Raw genomic sequence first — 16,998 nt, 5'->3', positions numbered from 1 at the left:
AAATGCCGTGGGTTTGTCAACAGTAGCAGCTCTGTTTATCGATAAACAGAATGCATAGCTTGTAAACGAGCCAACTCCAAAAACTAACAGTGTTAGTGTTCAACAAAAACTAAACACTGTATGTTTAAAATGAAATGCATTATTGGAAGCTTCGAATCCTTATTGTACCAACTAGCTATAAAATGGACGAAATTATTATTCTGTAGAAATCGCATTCAAAACGCAAAATAGACATACGTGCAATATTTCTAACTATAGCACTCTTGCGCAAGTAGTTTGCTGCAACAGGTGACTGTATAGACAAGATAAAAGCTCGCCAAACACCGAGGTTGATTTTAACCTGTTAACCAGTTTGTCGATTTGTCCTTATTTGTATTTCAACAAAAAACTTTTTGTTGAAATACTAAAAAGACCACGTACTCAAAGCAAATATCTTTCTCCTATCGTTTACATAAAACAACACATTTCCTTAAACCTTGCTTGGTCGCAAATGATTCTCCATCAAAATAATGGCAAGTTACAAGTAAAACAAACAGGCCATATACCAAAGTAAAGCTACCCAAGTTTTCCTGCTTTTGTGGACTTACCTTGACCCTTGGATTTCCGTTCCATATGTACGGAAAAATAACAGCTCACTTAAGCATTGTCTGTTTATTTGAATTAACCACATACGGATTACAAATGCAAAGCGTGGTAAAATGGGTTTACAAACATAAAGAAGCTGCATTCTGTGTAATTAAAGATCGCCATCTGTAACTTTACAAAACTGATTATGTCAAGTTGCAGACGATAGATCTGGGCCAGTGTGTGGATTAATAACAGCTGGACAGAGGCATTTGTCACACATTTCTATTCTGTGAGTTTCTGTGTGTCCATATACATACAGGTGCGTGTGTTTGTGTGTGTGTCCATATACATGCAGGTGTTTGTGTGTGTGTGTCCATATACATGCAGGTGTGTGTGTTTGTGTGTGTCCATATACATGCAGGTGTGTGTGTATGTGTGTCCATATACATGTAGATGTGTGTCCATATACATGCAGGTGTGTGTGTGTTTGTGTCCATATACATGCAGGTGTGTGTGCACTTGTGTGCGTCGTGCGTGTGTGTGCTTGTGTGCGTCGTGATTGGCTAACCTGAGGGAAAGAATCATTGCAGGTGAGACTGCTCGGTGCCATGGAAATTGTTGTTGATGAAAAGTTGATGATTGATGGTCTGGGCTATTTTCAGTAATGCAAAATTCATATCAGATGAAACTATAAACTACTTATTCATGCACTGTTTTTGTATCATAAATGTAAAGGTGCTTGTTTTTCAATTGAGAGTTAGTAGGCTTTTAAATGCATGTCGTTTTATATTACATGAATAGGTATTTTTTCTTTAGTCCATCGAGCTATTGAGCTTATACATGTAGTTGATTACAGTGATATAAGAGAATAAATTTCTTTTTAAATCAGTGAACACCACAGCCACAACCTGTAACACACACACATCCCTGTTTATCTACCCGAGCGAATGTCCTTGTACTGGCAGAGCAGGAGCCGTTTGAAGGTCTTTTTGAAGGTGGCGTTGCAGAGGGCGTAGCAGGCAGGGTTGATGGTGCTGTTGATGTAGCTGAAACAGTAGCCAAATTTCCACACGGCGTCGGGAATGCAGGTGGAGCAGAAGGTGTTTATGAGCACCAAGACGTTATAGGGCGCATACGTGACCACGAAGGCGACCAGGATGGCCATAACAGTGCGTGTGACCTTTTTTCCACGCGACAGCGCCACCTTATTCTTGGGACGCTGCTTTGTCACCGTGGCGATGGTGTGCGGCGCGGGGTTTCCTTTGCGGCCTTCAGGGGCGTGGCGGCGAGCTTGAGGCTGGATGGCCGTGGCGGTGCTGCTTCTCCCAGGCTGCACCGGCCCCCTGTTGGAGTCAGAGTTCTGAGCCCCTCCCACCTCCTCCTGCCCGCCCCCGACCCCACCTACTGTGTGAGGGGCGCCATTCCGGCTCCTGTCTGTGCCCTGGGTTTCCACGTCATCGTCGTCATCTTCGGGGGTGAAAATGTGGTCTCCAACCTCGGTGCTGGATGGGTTCTCGTGTTTTGATCCTGAGGGCTCGTACTTGCCCGTCTTCACGCGGCTCTTGCTGGCCCTGGAGACCTGCCAGTACAACAACATCATGATGGTGACAGGCACGTAGAAAGAAACGATGGTGATGCCGAGGGTGATGGTTGGGTTGGATAAGAACTGGATGTAGCATTCTGTCTCCGGCACGGTCCGCACACCCACAATGAATTGCCAGAACAGGATGGCCGGTGCCCACAGGACGAAGGAAAGGACCCAGGCCACCGCGATCATCATGCCCGCCATCTTGGTGGTCCTTTTCCTTGGGTACGTGAGCGGTTTGGTGACACTGAAGTAACGGTCGAGGCTGATGATGAGGAGGTTCATGACAGAGGCGTTGCTGACCACGTAGTCCTGGGCCAGCCATAGGTCACACACCACTGGTCCCAGGGGCCAGTAGCCAAACACAATATAGACTGTGTTCAGGTTCATGGAGCTTACCCCAATGATCAGGTCTGAACATGCCAGGCTGAAGAGGAAGTAGTTGTTTATGGTCTGCAGCTTCCTGTTGACTATTATTGAGAGCATGACCAGGATGTTCCCAATAATCGTGACCAGGCTGAGAGACCCTGCCACCAGGACTATGAACACCACCTCCACTGCCTGGTAGGGGGCCTCAGGCAGCAGGGTGGCTGTGTCATTGCCCGCTGAGGAGTTGGAGACATTGGAGGCGGTGGAGAGGGCAGGCTTGCTGGTTTGCAGCTCCATCTGTTCTGACCTCTTCAGCTGTCAGCTGACCCCCTAAACTTTCAGACAAAAAAGAAAAATATTTTTAAGCACTGTGATTGCTAATTAGAAATCAAATTATGTTTGTGTGTGTCATATTTATATTTATGTTATATGAATTTTTATGTAAAAATTTCCAGCCAGTTACATCACTCCCCCTCATAACACAAATGTGAAGATAACTCGGTCTACATTCAAACATACGTAAAGCAGGATAGCAGTAGAAATGCAGGATAGCAGTAGAAATGCATGAGAGCAGTTTAAGGTCAGTTTGCTGACTGCATATACTCACCCAGCCGCAGTACAGGTATCGCTCGTCTTTGTGGCGAGATTCGCGAGTTCAGGGCGGGGAACTTCAGTTTCCTTCCGCTCTTTAGAGCGGTCAGCAGACTTCCCTTTGCAGAGCAGTACCCCCGGAACTCTTCAACCCAGCAATTTAGTGTGTTCTCATTTAATACATCTATTACCCGCTTGTAATATATGTATTAAATAATAAAGTCACCATAAACTAGAATGTTAAAGGAAGGGCTCCATATGAGGTTTACGCAAAGAGCAGGTACTGTAGAATGGCACAGTTTCACAAGAAATTTAAATTTTCTGACAAACACACTGACAAACAGCCTCTTTGATACCTTGCCTTATAAACACATGTATATGGTGCCTGCTGCGTGCAGTCTCTGCTTGTTTTTCTGACGTACTACTGCATGTTCTGTGCTGGATGTGTTAAATTCCTTCCAGTTTTCTGTGTTGTAGTTCAGATCAAAGGAAACGGAGGTATGGCTGGTCCATAGGAGGCAAATGCGCGTTTGTGTCTACCACGGGGCTGTTGGGATGGCTTGGGATTCTGGAATTAGTTTGGCTGCCCTTCCTTTTGATGCTTCCTGCTCCCTCTTCCACTGCTTCTGAGCTCAAGACAAAAAATCCTCACGTCCCTGGGAAAAGTCAAGGCGCGCTGATGTTGTGCAGAGAGCTGCAGTCTTCCGTATGTGAACTTTGTCTAACAGGCAGTGTTGGGTCCCCTCTGCAAAGGGTGACTTTTCTTTGCATTAGCAAATTCACTTATCGCTAACTCCTGCCCATCTTGGTTACTGTTGCTAACTCAGTTGCGCTAAACAATTGGGTTTCATATCAGAACTTTTGCGTTGTGCATGTGGGGCGCGGTGATAGGCTGCCCTGTCCCACCGTCGGCACAGGTGTACTGTTACCACCATGGCCTGCTGGGCTTCAAAGGCAGGTTTGATGCTCGCCGTCTGGTTCAGTTAATTGGCTGAGCAGCCTTGTCTTTTCTGGGAAAGAGTATCCCATTCTTAAACACCATTCATCACAACTGTGACACCTGTCTCTCAGTCACGGAAACTCATTTCGGCTTTCGGTCTTCACTAAGGACAGACAAGAGCAAGTGCTGTCTGCTCTAACTTTTTGCTGATTTCATAATTGTATTTTTTTAAAGTGATAAAATATTTTGAATATTTTCTTTTAAATGTAGCTAGCTCTCTTTCAAAAACGCATGCATATGCTTTAGCTGCTTGTTGCAATGAAATGTTATCATGAGCGTTGTCATGCATCGCCCCACAATATGACTAAAACTGTTGCGAAAGTGACCCGCAGTAACCTTGGCGGCTGTTCTGTGAGTTGGTTGTAAGTGGTGTAAGGGTGGAACGTAAGGATTTTGAACATGTTAGGCAGCATATCTTCAGTGTTAAAATCAAGCTCGGGGCTTGTGTTCATGTGGATGTGCCAATCACTCCCCACACACTGGATATCAGCAGACTTTACGAGGCTGATTTGTAAATCCTGTGGCCAGCCAGCTGCTTTTCCTAGATGTGCTCTTCAGAAAGCACAGTGATTTGCATCATTGTATAGTCCCTTGTTTAGTTCCCGCATTTGTTTGAGAATGCTTCCCAGATCAAAAAAAAAAAACAGTGTACACACTGTCTTTGACCAGAGCGCCTGTTTGACTTCTGGGAAATTATTCTGACTCAGTGTGAGTGAGGGAAGTGGCTGTGTAATGTGTAAATAAATTCTGTTCAAATGTTGGTCCCGAATCCTTTGCTTAGCTTCGGCAATTGATATTGCTGTTTGCCAAAGCATCCAGGAGAGGGAGCTGTAATGCAAGTTCCAGGCCAAGCTGCTGAGCTTGCCCCCAATAGCTGTCGTTCATTTTTAGCTATCTCTGCAACTCTTCGCCAAAGTTTCAGATGTTGCATAGCCTGTACACATTTTCCCTTACAAAGGTATGCATTCATGTGCACTTCAACATACAAAAAAGAAAATGCTGAGTTACTAGTTTCGTACAGAAAGCAAATAACTACTTTCTATAGTTTACATAAAACAACACATTTCCTTAATAACCTTGCTTGGTCCAAAATGATTCAGCATCAAAACAATGGGAAGTTACAAGTAAAAAACAGGTCATATACCAAAGTAGAGCTACCCAAGTTTTTCTGCTTTGGTGGACTTACCTTGACCCTTGGATTTCCCATTCCACATATACGGAAAAATAACAACTCACTTCAGAATTGTCAGTTTATTTTAATTAACCACATATGGATTACAAATTCAAAGTGTGGTCAAGTAGGTTGACAAACTTAGTAAAGCTACATTCTGTGTAATTAAAGATCACTATCTAACTTTACAAAACTGATAGCCAGTTTATGTAAAGTTTCAGAAGATAGATCTGGGCCAGTGTATGGATTAATAACTGCTGCACAGTGGCATTTACAATGATGTAATTGGTAGGGAAATTAAGAGGAAGACAATGAAGACAAATCTATTGCAGCTGTAGTTATAGGAGAGTGGTGGTAACGGGGGATTGGTGTGTGATTACAGGACAGTGGTAAAAATTGAGAAGTGATGATAATGGGTAAAATTATGTTGTTAAACTGAACCCAGTGACACCATGGAGTGAATTAGTGGAAAACAGAAGAACAGCATCCTTCACAAATCTGTTTTATTTCTCATTTGATGGAAGCCTTTTCTGTAGAATATGGCAACATGTTTAGAATCTATAATACATTTTATGAATCTAATATTACATGTGTTTGACAACGCGGGTGAAATTGCTTGGTGCCATGGAAATTGTAAATTGATGATTGATGGTTATTTTGAATTATATAATGGTATTGACATCTTAAAAAGAAATTGATGAAAAAAGTAAAAAATAATTAATGTTAAATTGCATACAAACACCAAGACATGCTCACAGACAGACATACGCGTGTACGCGTCCACAAAAGTGAGCTTGTTGGTACACGCCTATAAATATGGGCTAGCAAAGATGCGCATGTTGTATAGTTGCATGCGTACACATACACATGCTTGTAAATCATTCTCTTTCTTTCATACTTTCTTGAATATACTGAATTAACATGCGCATGGAATATGTCATATTCACACACAAACACGCGCACGCACGCATACTCTAATGTACACACTCCCATATACGTGGATGCATGCGCATTTCACACTCGCACTGGCTTTGACCTCATTCTTTTTCCATGTGTTCCTTCTTAGAGAGCGGAAACGGATATTAATTGGAAAAGTCTTTCTGGTGCATCAGTAAATAGTTACATTTATCGTACGTGACTTTAGTAATAATTTTCAATAATGGAAAATTCATATCAGATGAAACTATAAACTACTTATTGATGCACTGTTTCTGAGCATTGTTTGTGTGTCATGAATGTGCGCAGATTCTTATTACATCTCAGCTGTGTCGTAAATGTTCTTTTTTTAAATTGAGAATTATTAGGCTTACAAATGTGTGTGGTTTTATATTACATGTATAGGTATTTGTTCTTTAGTCCTTCTAGCTCTTGAGCTTGTACATGTAGTTGTTTACAGTGATACAAGAGAATAGATTTCTTTTTAGATCAATGTAAGAAAAATGACAGAAAATACCACAACCTGTAACACACACAACTCTGTTTATCTACCCAAGCGATTGTCCTTGTACTGGCAGAGCAGGAGCCGTTTGAAGGTCTTTTTGAAGGTGGCGTTGCAGAGGGCGTAGCAAGCAGGGTTGATGGTGCTGTTTATGTAGCAGAGCCAGTAGCCAAGGATCCACACAGCGTTGGGAATGCAGGTGGAGCAGAAGGTGTTCATGAGCACCATGACGTTATAGGGTGTCCACGTGACCACGAAGGCGACCAGGATGGCCATGATGGTGCGCGTCACCTTTTTTTCACGCGACTGCGCCGCGCTCTTCTTGAGCTGCTGCTTTGTCACCGTGACGATGGTGCACACCGCGGGGTTTCGGGTGGCCATAGCGATGCCGTTTCTCCCAGGCTGCCCCGGCCCCCTGTCACTCAGGCGTGAGTCGGAGATCTGAGCCCCTCCCACCTCCTCCTGCCCGCCCCCGACCCCGCCTACTGTGTGAGGGGCGCCATTCCGGCTCCTGTCTGTGCCCTGGGTTTCCACGTCATCGTCGTCATCGTCGGGGGTGGAAATGTGGTCTCCAACCTCGGTGCTGGATGGGTTCTCCTGTTTTGGCCCTGAGGGCTCGTACTTGCCCGTCTTAACCCGGCTCTTGCTGGCCCTGGAGACCTGCCAGTACAGTATCGCCATGATGGCGACAGGCAGGTAGAAGGCAGCGATGGCTGTACTAAAGGTGATGGTTGGGTTGGAGAAGAACTGGATGTAGCATTGTGTCTCCGGCACGGTCCGCACACCCACAATGAATTGCCAGAACAGGATGGCCGGTGCCCACAGGACGAAGGAAAGGACCCAGGCCACCGCGATCATCATGCCCGCCATCTTGGTGGTCCTTTTCATCGGGTAGCTGAGCGGTTTGGTGACACTGAAGTAACGGTCGAGGCTGATGATGAGGAGGTTCATGACAGAGGCGTTGCTGACCACATAGTCCAGGGCCAGCCATAGGTCACACACCACGGGTCCCAGGGGCCAGTAGCCAATCACAATGTAGATTGTGTACAGGTTCATGGAGCTTACCCCAATGATCAGGTCTGCACATGCCAGGCTGAAGAGGAAGTAGTTGTTTATGGTCTGCAGGTTCCTGTTGAGTATTATTGAGAGCATGACCAGGATGTTCCCAATAATCGTGACCAGGCTGAGAGACCCTGCCACCAGGACTATGAACACCACCTCCACTGCCTGGTAGGGGGCCTCAGGCAGCAGGGTGGCTGTGCCATTGCCCGCTGAGGAGTTGGAGACATTGGAGGCGGTGGAGAGGGCAAGCTTGCTGGTTTGCAGCTCCATCTTTTCCGACCTTGCTGAATCTTCAGCTGTCAGCTCAGCCCCTGAACTTTCAGACAAGAGAATAAAAATATTTTTAAGCACTGTGATTGCGAATTTGAAATCATATTGTGTGTTATATTTATATTATATAAATTTTTATGAAAAGAACTTAGTCTTTCCAGCCAGTTACACCACTCCCTCTCATAACATAAACATAATAAAGATAACTTGGCCTACATTCAAACATATGTGGCTGTTCTGTGAGTTCATTGCAAGTGGTGGAATGTATGAATTTTGAACGTGTTACCCTACCAACAAAGACAGTCATTACCGCTTCAGGGTGAATAAGTGTGGCATGCTGCAAGCATTGTACTGTTTGCAGCCAGTCAGTTTACAGTTTATGAAACAACATTATTTTTTTTAAAGAAATGTGTAGGTGTGTCGGTGAAAACTTGAACAGTAAACTTGTAAATTTATCCTCTTGGGTTACCACAGATTATAAATAATGAACTCTCAATAAATGTTTATTTTTAAAGGCTCGGCGAATTCTCCACTGTATTCACACTTTTACTGGCTGCTTAATACTGTATTCATAATAATATATTATGAGACACAAAATGCACATAGCTGGATAACCATGTCCAGAATTTGGTTTGATTTGAGCTGTTTCAAGGATGGGAATATTTTGGGATTTTGACCATGGGGGATGTTTTCACATCTTTTAGTGTGACGAGTTAGCTGGCAGTCTGCTGTGCGTGCTGTTTGTTCATGCTCGCTCTTTGTTGATTGTTAAAAAGTTGTTAACTGGGTAGTAACTGGGCGTCCGCAGCATGTTTTCAGTGTTAAAATCAAGCTCAGAGCTTGTGTTCATGTGGATGTGCCAATCACTCCCCACACACTGGATATCAGCAGGCTTTACGAGGCTGATTTGTAAATCTTGTGGCCAGCCAGCTGCTTTTCCTAGATGTGCTCTTCAGAAAACACAGTGACTTGCGTCATTGTGTAGTCCCTTATTTAGTTCCCGCATTTGTTTGAGAAGGCTTCCCAGATTTTTTTAAAAAAATTGTGTACGCACTTTGACCTGAGCACCTCAGTCTGAATTCTGGGAAATTATTCTGCAGCCAAATCCTGAGCAGTGTATTGATTTGCACACGTAAATAGTTTTAATCTATGTATTTTTTTGCTAGCTCTCTGCAACACAATCCTGCAAATCGCCATTGGCAGAGCAGTCAAACATGACAGTACTGTTCTGTTGTGGTTACGATAATAGTAGGCTCATATCCTGATGTTCTAGGGGTAAGGTCCAACATGGTGAATTTATGGTATTTATACTTGACCTTAGATACATTAACCTTGGTAATAAGCCTAAATATAAAAGAAAAGAAAAAGAGAAAAAAAATAGTACAATGTATAACAATGTCTGGTTTGCAAAAATAAGGAGTAAAGTGCAGCCTTTATAATAAGGAGTTATCCAAACACCATCTGCCAACTACCATCTGCACAGTATCTTGCTCACCTGTCTTGGCTGATACTTCTGCGTCTAATATTAGGAAAAGCTTCAAGTTATGCAAAATGAAGCCTGTTGGCTCCTACTGGGATGTTCTTGTGAGACCCCAACATTTCCAATGCACAATGACCTAAAATGGTCATCTGTGAAGAGGAAGCTTGACGTAAGGACACTTTGTCTTCACGCAGTCCGGGGAGCCCACTGACAATACATCATGAGCTTCTCCCCACAACACAAGGCGTCATTACACAACTAGATATGCAGCGACCAGACAAAACTTTCCATTTACCAGCAACAAAAATAACGTGTGAGAAGCGCGCGTTTACGCATGGTGCTGTAACGCTGTGGCAGGGCTTATATCCAGAATTACAGCGAATCAGGGATAGACTAGTTATCCAGAGACAGGTCACGATGTAAGTGCAGCTCTCCCGCTGGACCCTCTTGTTCAGTAGTGCCGCATGTCCAGAGAGGCTGGTGCATCTGTGCCAGCCGGTTTGGGCTCACTGAGTCTACACCTTGTCAACATTTCTATGGCTTTTCAAAAAAAAAGAAGAAAAAAAAAAAAGTTTGTGGATGTTTTCTCAGTCAGTTACCTCTGGAGTTCACAGAATCTGAGCGTTCCCTCCGGCCAAAACCCAGTTCTGTTTTTTCACTCATGAATGTGCTCATTTAAAACAGGACTGAGATACAGCAGTCCTCCTATCGGCCGCAGAATCTATCAGCTGCTTCCAGACAGCTCTCAGGAATAAAACCCTGTTAGCTGTGAACGCACTGGCCCCAGTAGTGACATTTTCCTCCAAACCGGGGCGTACATTAACCAGGCCCGCGCTACCAAATACCTCACGCTTAGATCAAGAATGCCTGAGCATTTCAGCTCAGTCTTGTGCCCGGGGTGAACAGTGAAACCCATAGTGGATTCCTCGGGGGTTAGCTCACTCCGATTTAAGGAGCACATTTTGCAGTGAATGTATACGTTTATTTGGAAATGGCCGTTTAAGTGTCTTTTTTGAAAAGCGGAAGCTCAAAATATCCGGTTATGCTTTTGTGTCTTGTGTCGTTTACAGATGGTGTGTTGTCTGTTATCTTATGAGTTATGACCATTATATTGCATTAGTGTTCTTATTTGCATTAACAACAGCACTTAACACAGATATTTGTGAGCTGGAATGCTGAATCGCCTTTATTTTATACATCCACATGTATATCGCAAACATCCAAATGCAAATAAGAAAATCTGTCAGTGGCAAAAGCAGTCCCAGTGGAGTTTGGTAATGACTTGTCTTAGGATAATAATAATGAAAATAATTATAATAACGATAGAAAAGCGAACAAAAACTCTACGCGTCCACAGTGACAGACGTTTGTTGGCGTTTCTTGGGGTGGAGACTGTCCTCTTATTCTCTTATTTGGCTGGTAATTGTAAATTCTGTTTTGTGCTTTAAGGAAATGAAACACCTGGGGACATCAAAAGCCATGAGAGGTCCAGAACAGCGAGAGAAGGAAATTACCTTAGTGTGCCTGTGGCTTCCCAAATGGCAAGGTAATAATGAGAAAGTGGGGTCTGTCTCTCTCTCGCTCTCACTCTCGCTCATCCTCATCTGCTTCTTTTTCCATCTTTCTTTTTCTCAGTCTTGTTTATGGCCTCTCTTTTTCCCTCTCATTCTTTTCTTGGCTCTAACTGAATGGCTTTATGTCATATTAATTAGATTGAATATACCCTTTTCATGAGAAATGCTGAAATACTGTGGGGGCTTTTTGTCAGATGTTATTTTATTTTTCTTATTTTAATTTTACATTTAGTTATGTAACATATTTAGCTAATGTGTCTCAAATTAATCTTGTTTCAGTTACTCACGTTTTTCATTTTCTTGTTCTCTCATTGAATATCTTACATTTTCTTTGTTAGAGCTGAATACCTGTCTGTAATACTAATTAGCTTTAGAGGATCGTGAAAACAGAAACTGTTTATTCAAAAACTTTTGCCTGTATCTCTCTGCGAAGAATAATGCCTCAAATGAGCCACATGACGATAACGTAGGATGAACTGATCCATATCCATCATTATAATTAAACTTATAGCTAACGACAGTTCAATCCTGTCTGATTAGAGTCAGCTAGAAACAACACAAGCAGAAGGGGTTGATTCTGACCAGCCTGAGACATGACTGTCGTTATATTAGGAGAGCCGTGGACACGCGGCCCGTTTGGTATAAGTATCCGATGTGGGGTGGATTGGGTTATTTCTAAACGGAATGTGTGGGGAAAAAGTACGTGACGCAGTCCAGGATTTTGAAAATGCTGTATTTTGAATATATTGGACTAAAAACATTTCCCCAATGGTGATATCCACTGTCTCAGAAAACTTAAGAATGCCATTATGTACTTTACTCATAGGAGGGTGTTGCTTTCTGCTGAGCATAGGCTTTTTTAAAACTTCTAAAAGATGTTGAATAGTTTACCTTCGATACCACACAAGATACTACTGGCACCAACAGCATATCACAGTTTTAATATAAATAGCTGTAATTATCACTTGAGTTGAAGAAAGGAGATTCAGAGCCAGAAGAAAAATTATGAATCATGTGGGATCCATTTAAACCTAACAGGGGTTAATTATTTAAACCACTGGGATTAATTTGAATTATTTCCAAGCATAATCATTTTATTGATTTGATTAATCTTGATTTATTTGATTATAGATCCCATTAACAAAGCCAAAAATTGAGTTTTCAGACTATACTTTATATTAAATTAAGAAGACTCTGGCTGTTCTATGCAAACTTGGAGCCATAAATCTTTGGGGAAGTGCAGCTGTTCCCTTGAGTAAGGTATAGGGTAACTTTCATGTCAACACTTCTGTTGAGTGCATTCACTGTTCCTTATTTATGATTCTTGTATCGCTGATTTTTGGTGCACACAAACACATGCACGCGTACACACACAGAGAAGAGGTAACAGCAATTATTTGTCTTTCTGAGTTGAAAGAAGGCTATGTGTGTATATTATATGCAAATTATGCTCTTGGCGTAGTTGGTAAAATAATTTTCAGTGAGTGAAGGGTGTTTAGCAGAGATAATAGACTATTCAAGAACATAAAATCTAAATGCCGTGATAACTATATCACTCTCTTCCTTTTGCTGCACTGCCCATAAGTCAATCACTCTTCTGACTACACTCTCGATAAACCAATCACCCTTCTGATGACACTCCCCATGAGCCAATCACTCTTCTGACTACACTTTCCGTAAGCCAATCACTCTCCTCTGAACTTGATATAAACCAGTCACTCTTCTCTGATTAAACTCCCGATCAACCAATCTCTTTGGAGGGTGACAGAAAGAGTGCAGTGGAAGGATGGAGAGCGTATGAGTGAGGGAGACGGAGAGCTAACAAGATGGTGTGATAGAAAGAAATGAAGGTGGATGTGCATGACAAAGCTTGTCTTTGTTGTAGCAAACTCAGAACCTTTTGCAATGCGGTTCTGTCTGTGTTCTAAATCGCAGCAACCTCTCTTCTGGTTAGTTCCTATTTGCTGCTTCAACCTTGATGTGTTTTTATGCTGAGCTTCCTACCAGGGGTGCAAAACAAGGGTGCCGTGCCTGAATCCTCATCCACTCCACATGGAGTAGTCTTTTCTGAGACGTGTTTTAACGGCACAGAAATCACAAGCATCCGCACTCACATTTATCCTCCTCATTTCTCATTCTTCCTCAGTTTCCCCTCTCTCGAAAACTCATCATTCATAACTCTCCCCTGCTGTCGGCTTATGAAAAAATGTATCGTGTGCGTACTGTAAGAAACGTTTTTTTTTTATTAAGGAGCACGAGGTCTGAGTTTTCTTAACCAATTTAGGTAAAGAGTTTCAATGGTGCAAGGTGTCAGGGGAAAATATGTAATAGTTTACAGCTTGGCTCTAGGCCTTAATAACCGAATGTGTAATTTACAGCTTGGCTCTAGGCCTTCGTGACAAATTGTGGTCTCTCGCCCCCCGCCCCCGCCTCCGCCCACTATGGAGGCAGAACACTCCAGGATCTGTTCTCCAGACCTCGGCCATTAGGAGAGCAAGCTTTGTCATGGAAGGGTTTTAACCCTTTATGGTGTGAGGTCACAGACATGTGATTAGAATGTGCTTAACTGAACATTCTTACACCGATGTAACAATCGCTAGCTGCTAATTGAAAGCAGTGGAGTTCTAGAACACTGATTTATAATTTTGAAGGAAAAAAACCTGCATAAACTCTTCAGTAGGTATACTGAAAGTCAGTTAGAAGATGGTGTTGTTTTTACCCTTGAGTACTGTGGCCATCAGCTCTTATGCATTTTGAGTGTGCAGACAACAAAAAGCTACCTTTTAGTAATTTTTAAAATTTGACATTTGTATTATTAATAAAGTAAATATGCAATGTTGTATGAATACAAAAATTATAATATAGAACTTCCATTTGCTTTCTGTTTTTACTTTTAACTATTCTCTCTGTGTCCCTTTTTTTTCTCTTCCTTATGGGTGACAAAAATCTGTATTCGATTCTGAATGGTCTTGCTTGAAGTGATCACCTGCCCGATATCTCTTATTGTAAAACAGCACTCCGCTGTATCACATTACCCCCTTGCCACTTTGACTAAACGTTCGCACTAACAACGAACTCTTCGCGCTGAAGCATGACATGATTCATATGACAAAACCCATGAACAACTCGCTAACGAAAAGTGGACAGTTTTGTTCCACCGTCAAACCCCAGGAATACGCATTTGACTCGCCATTTAGAAACGTTAATAGAAAATGTGGATGAAAATGTATGGCAAATGCATGGCAAATTGACCATTATTAGCCTAATAAAAAAATAATAGGGTTTAAGTAGGCCTACTATTCATTTACTTAATTGGTTATTTTGAAAGCAGCATGCGCAACGTGGAAAGCGTCGTCGCCAATACTACACTACTACACATGCATCTGAAGAGCAAAACATTTTGCCAGGGGAGGTATAAGACCACGAGGCATCCAACCATTTATTGACAGATGCAAAATGATTCCAGAGAGCAGATCTTTCAGACTTACTGGCGAACTATCCCTTGCGCCTAATGGTTTTCAAATCAGTCTGTTGCGCTCATTCTGCGCGTGAGCCTGGAATCAGCGGGATCTGTATTTACAGAAACACACACACATGCGGTCCTTTTGCAACACCTGTGGCATCCGCATAACTATATCCTGTGCTATTTATCGCGCTAGCTGCATGTTTCTAGTGAGCGAAATTATAGTAGCCTATGTTACCGTGCGTATATTACCACAAACTAGCTCAAATAGGTAAAATCCTGTACTCGCCGAAGCAGTGCGTAACGTGAGTGTTTGTCTATGACGGGAACAGGCATTTTTATTGCGTATTTTTCGTTTGGTTGCATTGGAAAAAACATAAATGTGTTGTCGCTGAAATGGTTATTGTGAACAAAATCAATTGATGCAGTCCCAATGAGGTGTTAAACTCTAAAACGCGTGCCATGTGCGCGTGCGTAAAAGGGGGCAAACTCCCGCCACGCTTCGCTTTCTGCGCCTTATTTGTAATTCTACAATAAAAATGTAAGTGTTAGTTTTTTGGTCAAGGTTAATTAGTTGCTATTCACGATATGCCCCAGGTGAACAGTGGAGAATTAAAGCCACATGTGACTTGTGTTTTCATCCAGAAGTCCCTCTCCAGAGTTTCATACCAAGAGCAGCACAAGAACGTACATCCTTGTGCAATGGCTATGAATTAACGACCCTAATTGTTTACTTAGATTGTGGTAAATTAACAGAAGGTGGACATATTAATTTATCAACGTGTTATATACCATGTGAAATTGGGTGTCCACATGGAGTCCATGAACACCCCTTTACGATTTTGCTATCGACTGGTGCGTAAACCCACGATGTATGTTATTTCTCTGGGCCTATACATTTAAACAGTAGCCTATATGAAGTCATCTTTGCGATACATCTTAAAATACATTCTTAGCGTCGTGCGCAATTTTCTTAATGCCCTGGATATGAACGTTTGCTAAGTGTCAATCTTTTTGCTTCATATTTATGTATGTACTTTGTTTGAAACCAGTATGCATCTAAAGCCAGAGACAGTAAGTTTAATATATTTAAATACATCTGTACAACAGAGAGTCGCTTTCAGAGGAAAACTGTTATTCGCGTGCGCATCAACTGTATACGACGGGGGTAATAATGATGAGTCAGAACCGGTGGAAATACTAGCCAACACATACTACATTAGAAACACCACTTTCACTGCACGACACTAAGACGACAGTAGTGTGAAATATCGTAAATTAATTAGACGTATTACATTTAAACGGTTTATATTTCGATTACCGCAAATTTGCTCTCATATTGTGTCTGTGTGGGGGAGAATCCGTCATTCGTAGCCTATATCGGAAGGCACTGGAGGGATGCGCTCTCTCCATAATAATGTCATATGCCTTTATAGATATCTTATTGCCAACACTCAGAAAACGTTGCGCATGTAAGAGAACTACATTGTACTTTTATTTTTTAAATTACCTGTTCTCGCGGTTCCTTTACCCTCCTCCACGTGTGCCTTCAGTTCGATTGGAGTACGCAGCTGTTGGTCGGTCCCTGTCAGCCCGCGGCCGGTCTGATGGCATGCTTATGGAGTCAAGCAACGCTGAGGGACGAGTCTGTGCATCCTTACTGCCTAGAGAGAGAGAGTGCGAAGCGGAGGAAATTCAGAAGGGAGTGAGGGAGCCCGTGTGGGACACGGAGACTGGGAGGCAGGTTAAGAGAGGGGGGCAGAGAGAGAAAGGGGGCAGTCCAACTGAGAGCACAACACCTCGCAGAACACATCATAATCTCTCTGGGATTTTTAATAAATATTTCCAACCTCATGAAAATCTTGCGTCAGGTGTAAAAGCCACACTGAACACAAGGTCCGGCCCTGTTGTTTGGTTGATAAACACAGTGTTGTTGCACAGTGTAGGTTAGGTGACCTTCTAAAGACTCCAGTACTGAGTGGTGAGGTGGCATCATGATTCTAAACTGTAAAGTCACTGTCGGCCTTCAGGCATGGGCCTGGAGACCCATCTCTGCAGACAGTTCATAACCTCCACACTTCTAACTTCCCTCTAGTTTAACTGCGCTTCTTCATTCATTATAAAAAACCATAACAGTTTTTTCCTATGATAGATTTTTCTGATCACTTGAACCTACCTAAATTGGTAGCTTTCTGGCTTTCCAGTGTTTACTTGCTGTATGGCCGAGTATGGTGATGAATGCACGTCCAGGTAGTTAGCTTGTGGAAGGTCTTATTCAACTAATGAAGGGCTTCATTGATTGGTTCATTTGTTGAATCAGGTGTTGTGGCTTGCACGCAATTTCGTAAGTGCCCAAAAACGCGTTCTGCACTGTTCATAAGCTGGCTGCACCTGGTGCTGTTCTGTTGTCGATGTTGTTGTCCTTACT

The 16,998-nt window shown here is 42.7% G+C and overlaps 2 protein-coding genes across 5 annotated transcripts in view; one reads left to right on the top strand and one right to left on the bottom strand.

Annotated features, from left to right (window-relative positions):
• The window catches only part of LOC118218831 (protein FAM180A-like), a 37,708-nt gene that overhangs the window by 251 nt on the left and 20,459 nt on the right, over positions 1-16,998 (top strand). Inside the window, exons 1-2 of one of the 2 annotated variants that reach the window (XM_035401544.1) lie at positions 5,037-5,070; positions 10,983-11,079. The gene's annotated coding sequence lies outside the window, so the exon portion shown is untranslated. Of the gene's footprint in view, positions 1-5,036; positions 5,071-10,982; positions 11,080-16,998 lie in introns of those variants that run through there. The other variant, XM_035401545.1, reaches the window with a different exon arrangement.
• Positions 1,088-16,286, bottom strand: LOC118218827 (muscarinic acetylcholine receptor M2-like). Of its 3 annotated transcripts, none has more exons than XM_035401536.1 (2): positions 16,081-16,286; positions 1,088-2,856 (listed from the first exon to the last, which is right to left on the bottom strand). In XM_035401536.1, exon 2 carries the CDS (start codon positions 2,816-2,818, stop codon positions 1,499-1,501), a length of 1,320 nt encoding a protein of 439 aa, XP_035257427.1. In that variant the 5' UTR covers positions 2,819-2,856; positions 16,081-16,286; the 3' UTR covers positions 1,088-1,498. The 3 variants fall into 3 exon arrangements, with proteins under 3 accessions (XP_035257427.1, XP_035257428.1, XP_035257429.1); XM_035401537.1 differs by lacking the exon at positions 1,088-2,856 and adding an exon at positions 5,349-8,099; XM_035401538.1 differs by lacking the exon at positions 1,088-2,856 and adding an exon at positions 5,349-8,094.

This window comes from Anguilla anguilla, chromosome 19, assembly GCF_013347855.1.
Source record: "Anguilla anguilla isolate fAngAng1 chromosome 19, fAngAng1.pri, whole genome shotgun sequence".
NCBI classification, from domain to species: Eukaryota; Metazoa; Chordata; class Actinopteri; order Anguilliformes; family Anguillidae; genus Anguilla; species Anguilla anguilla.
Note: the sequence above shows the minus strand (reverse complement) of the source record. Positions and strands in the feature narration are given on the sequence as shown.

Excerpts from the sequence above, each read along its gene's own strand:
- LOC118218827 (XM_035401536.1), bottom strand. The coding sequence starts at position 2,818 with ATGGAGCTGCAAACCAGCAAGCCTGCCCTCTCCACCGCCTCCAATGTC.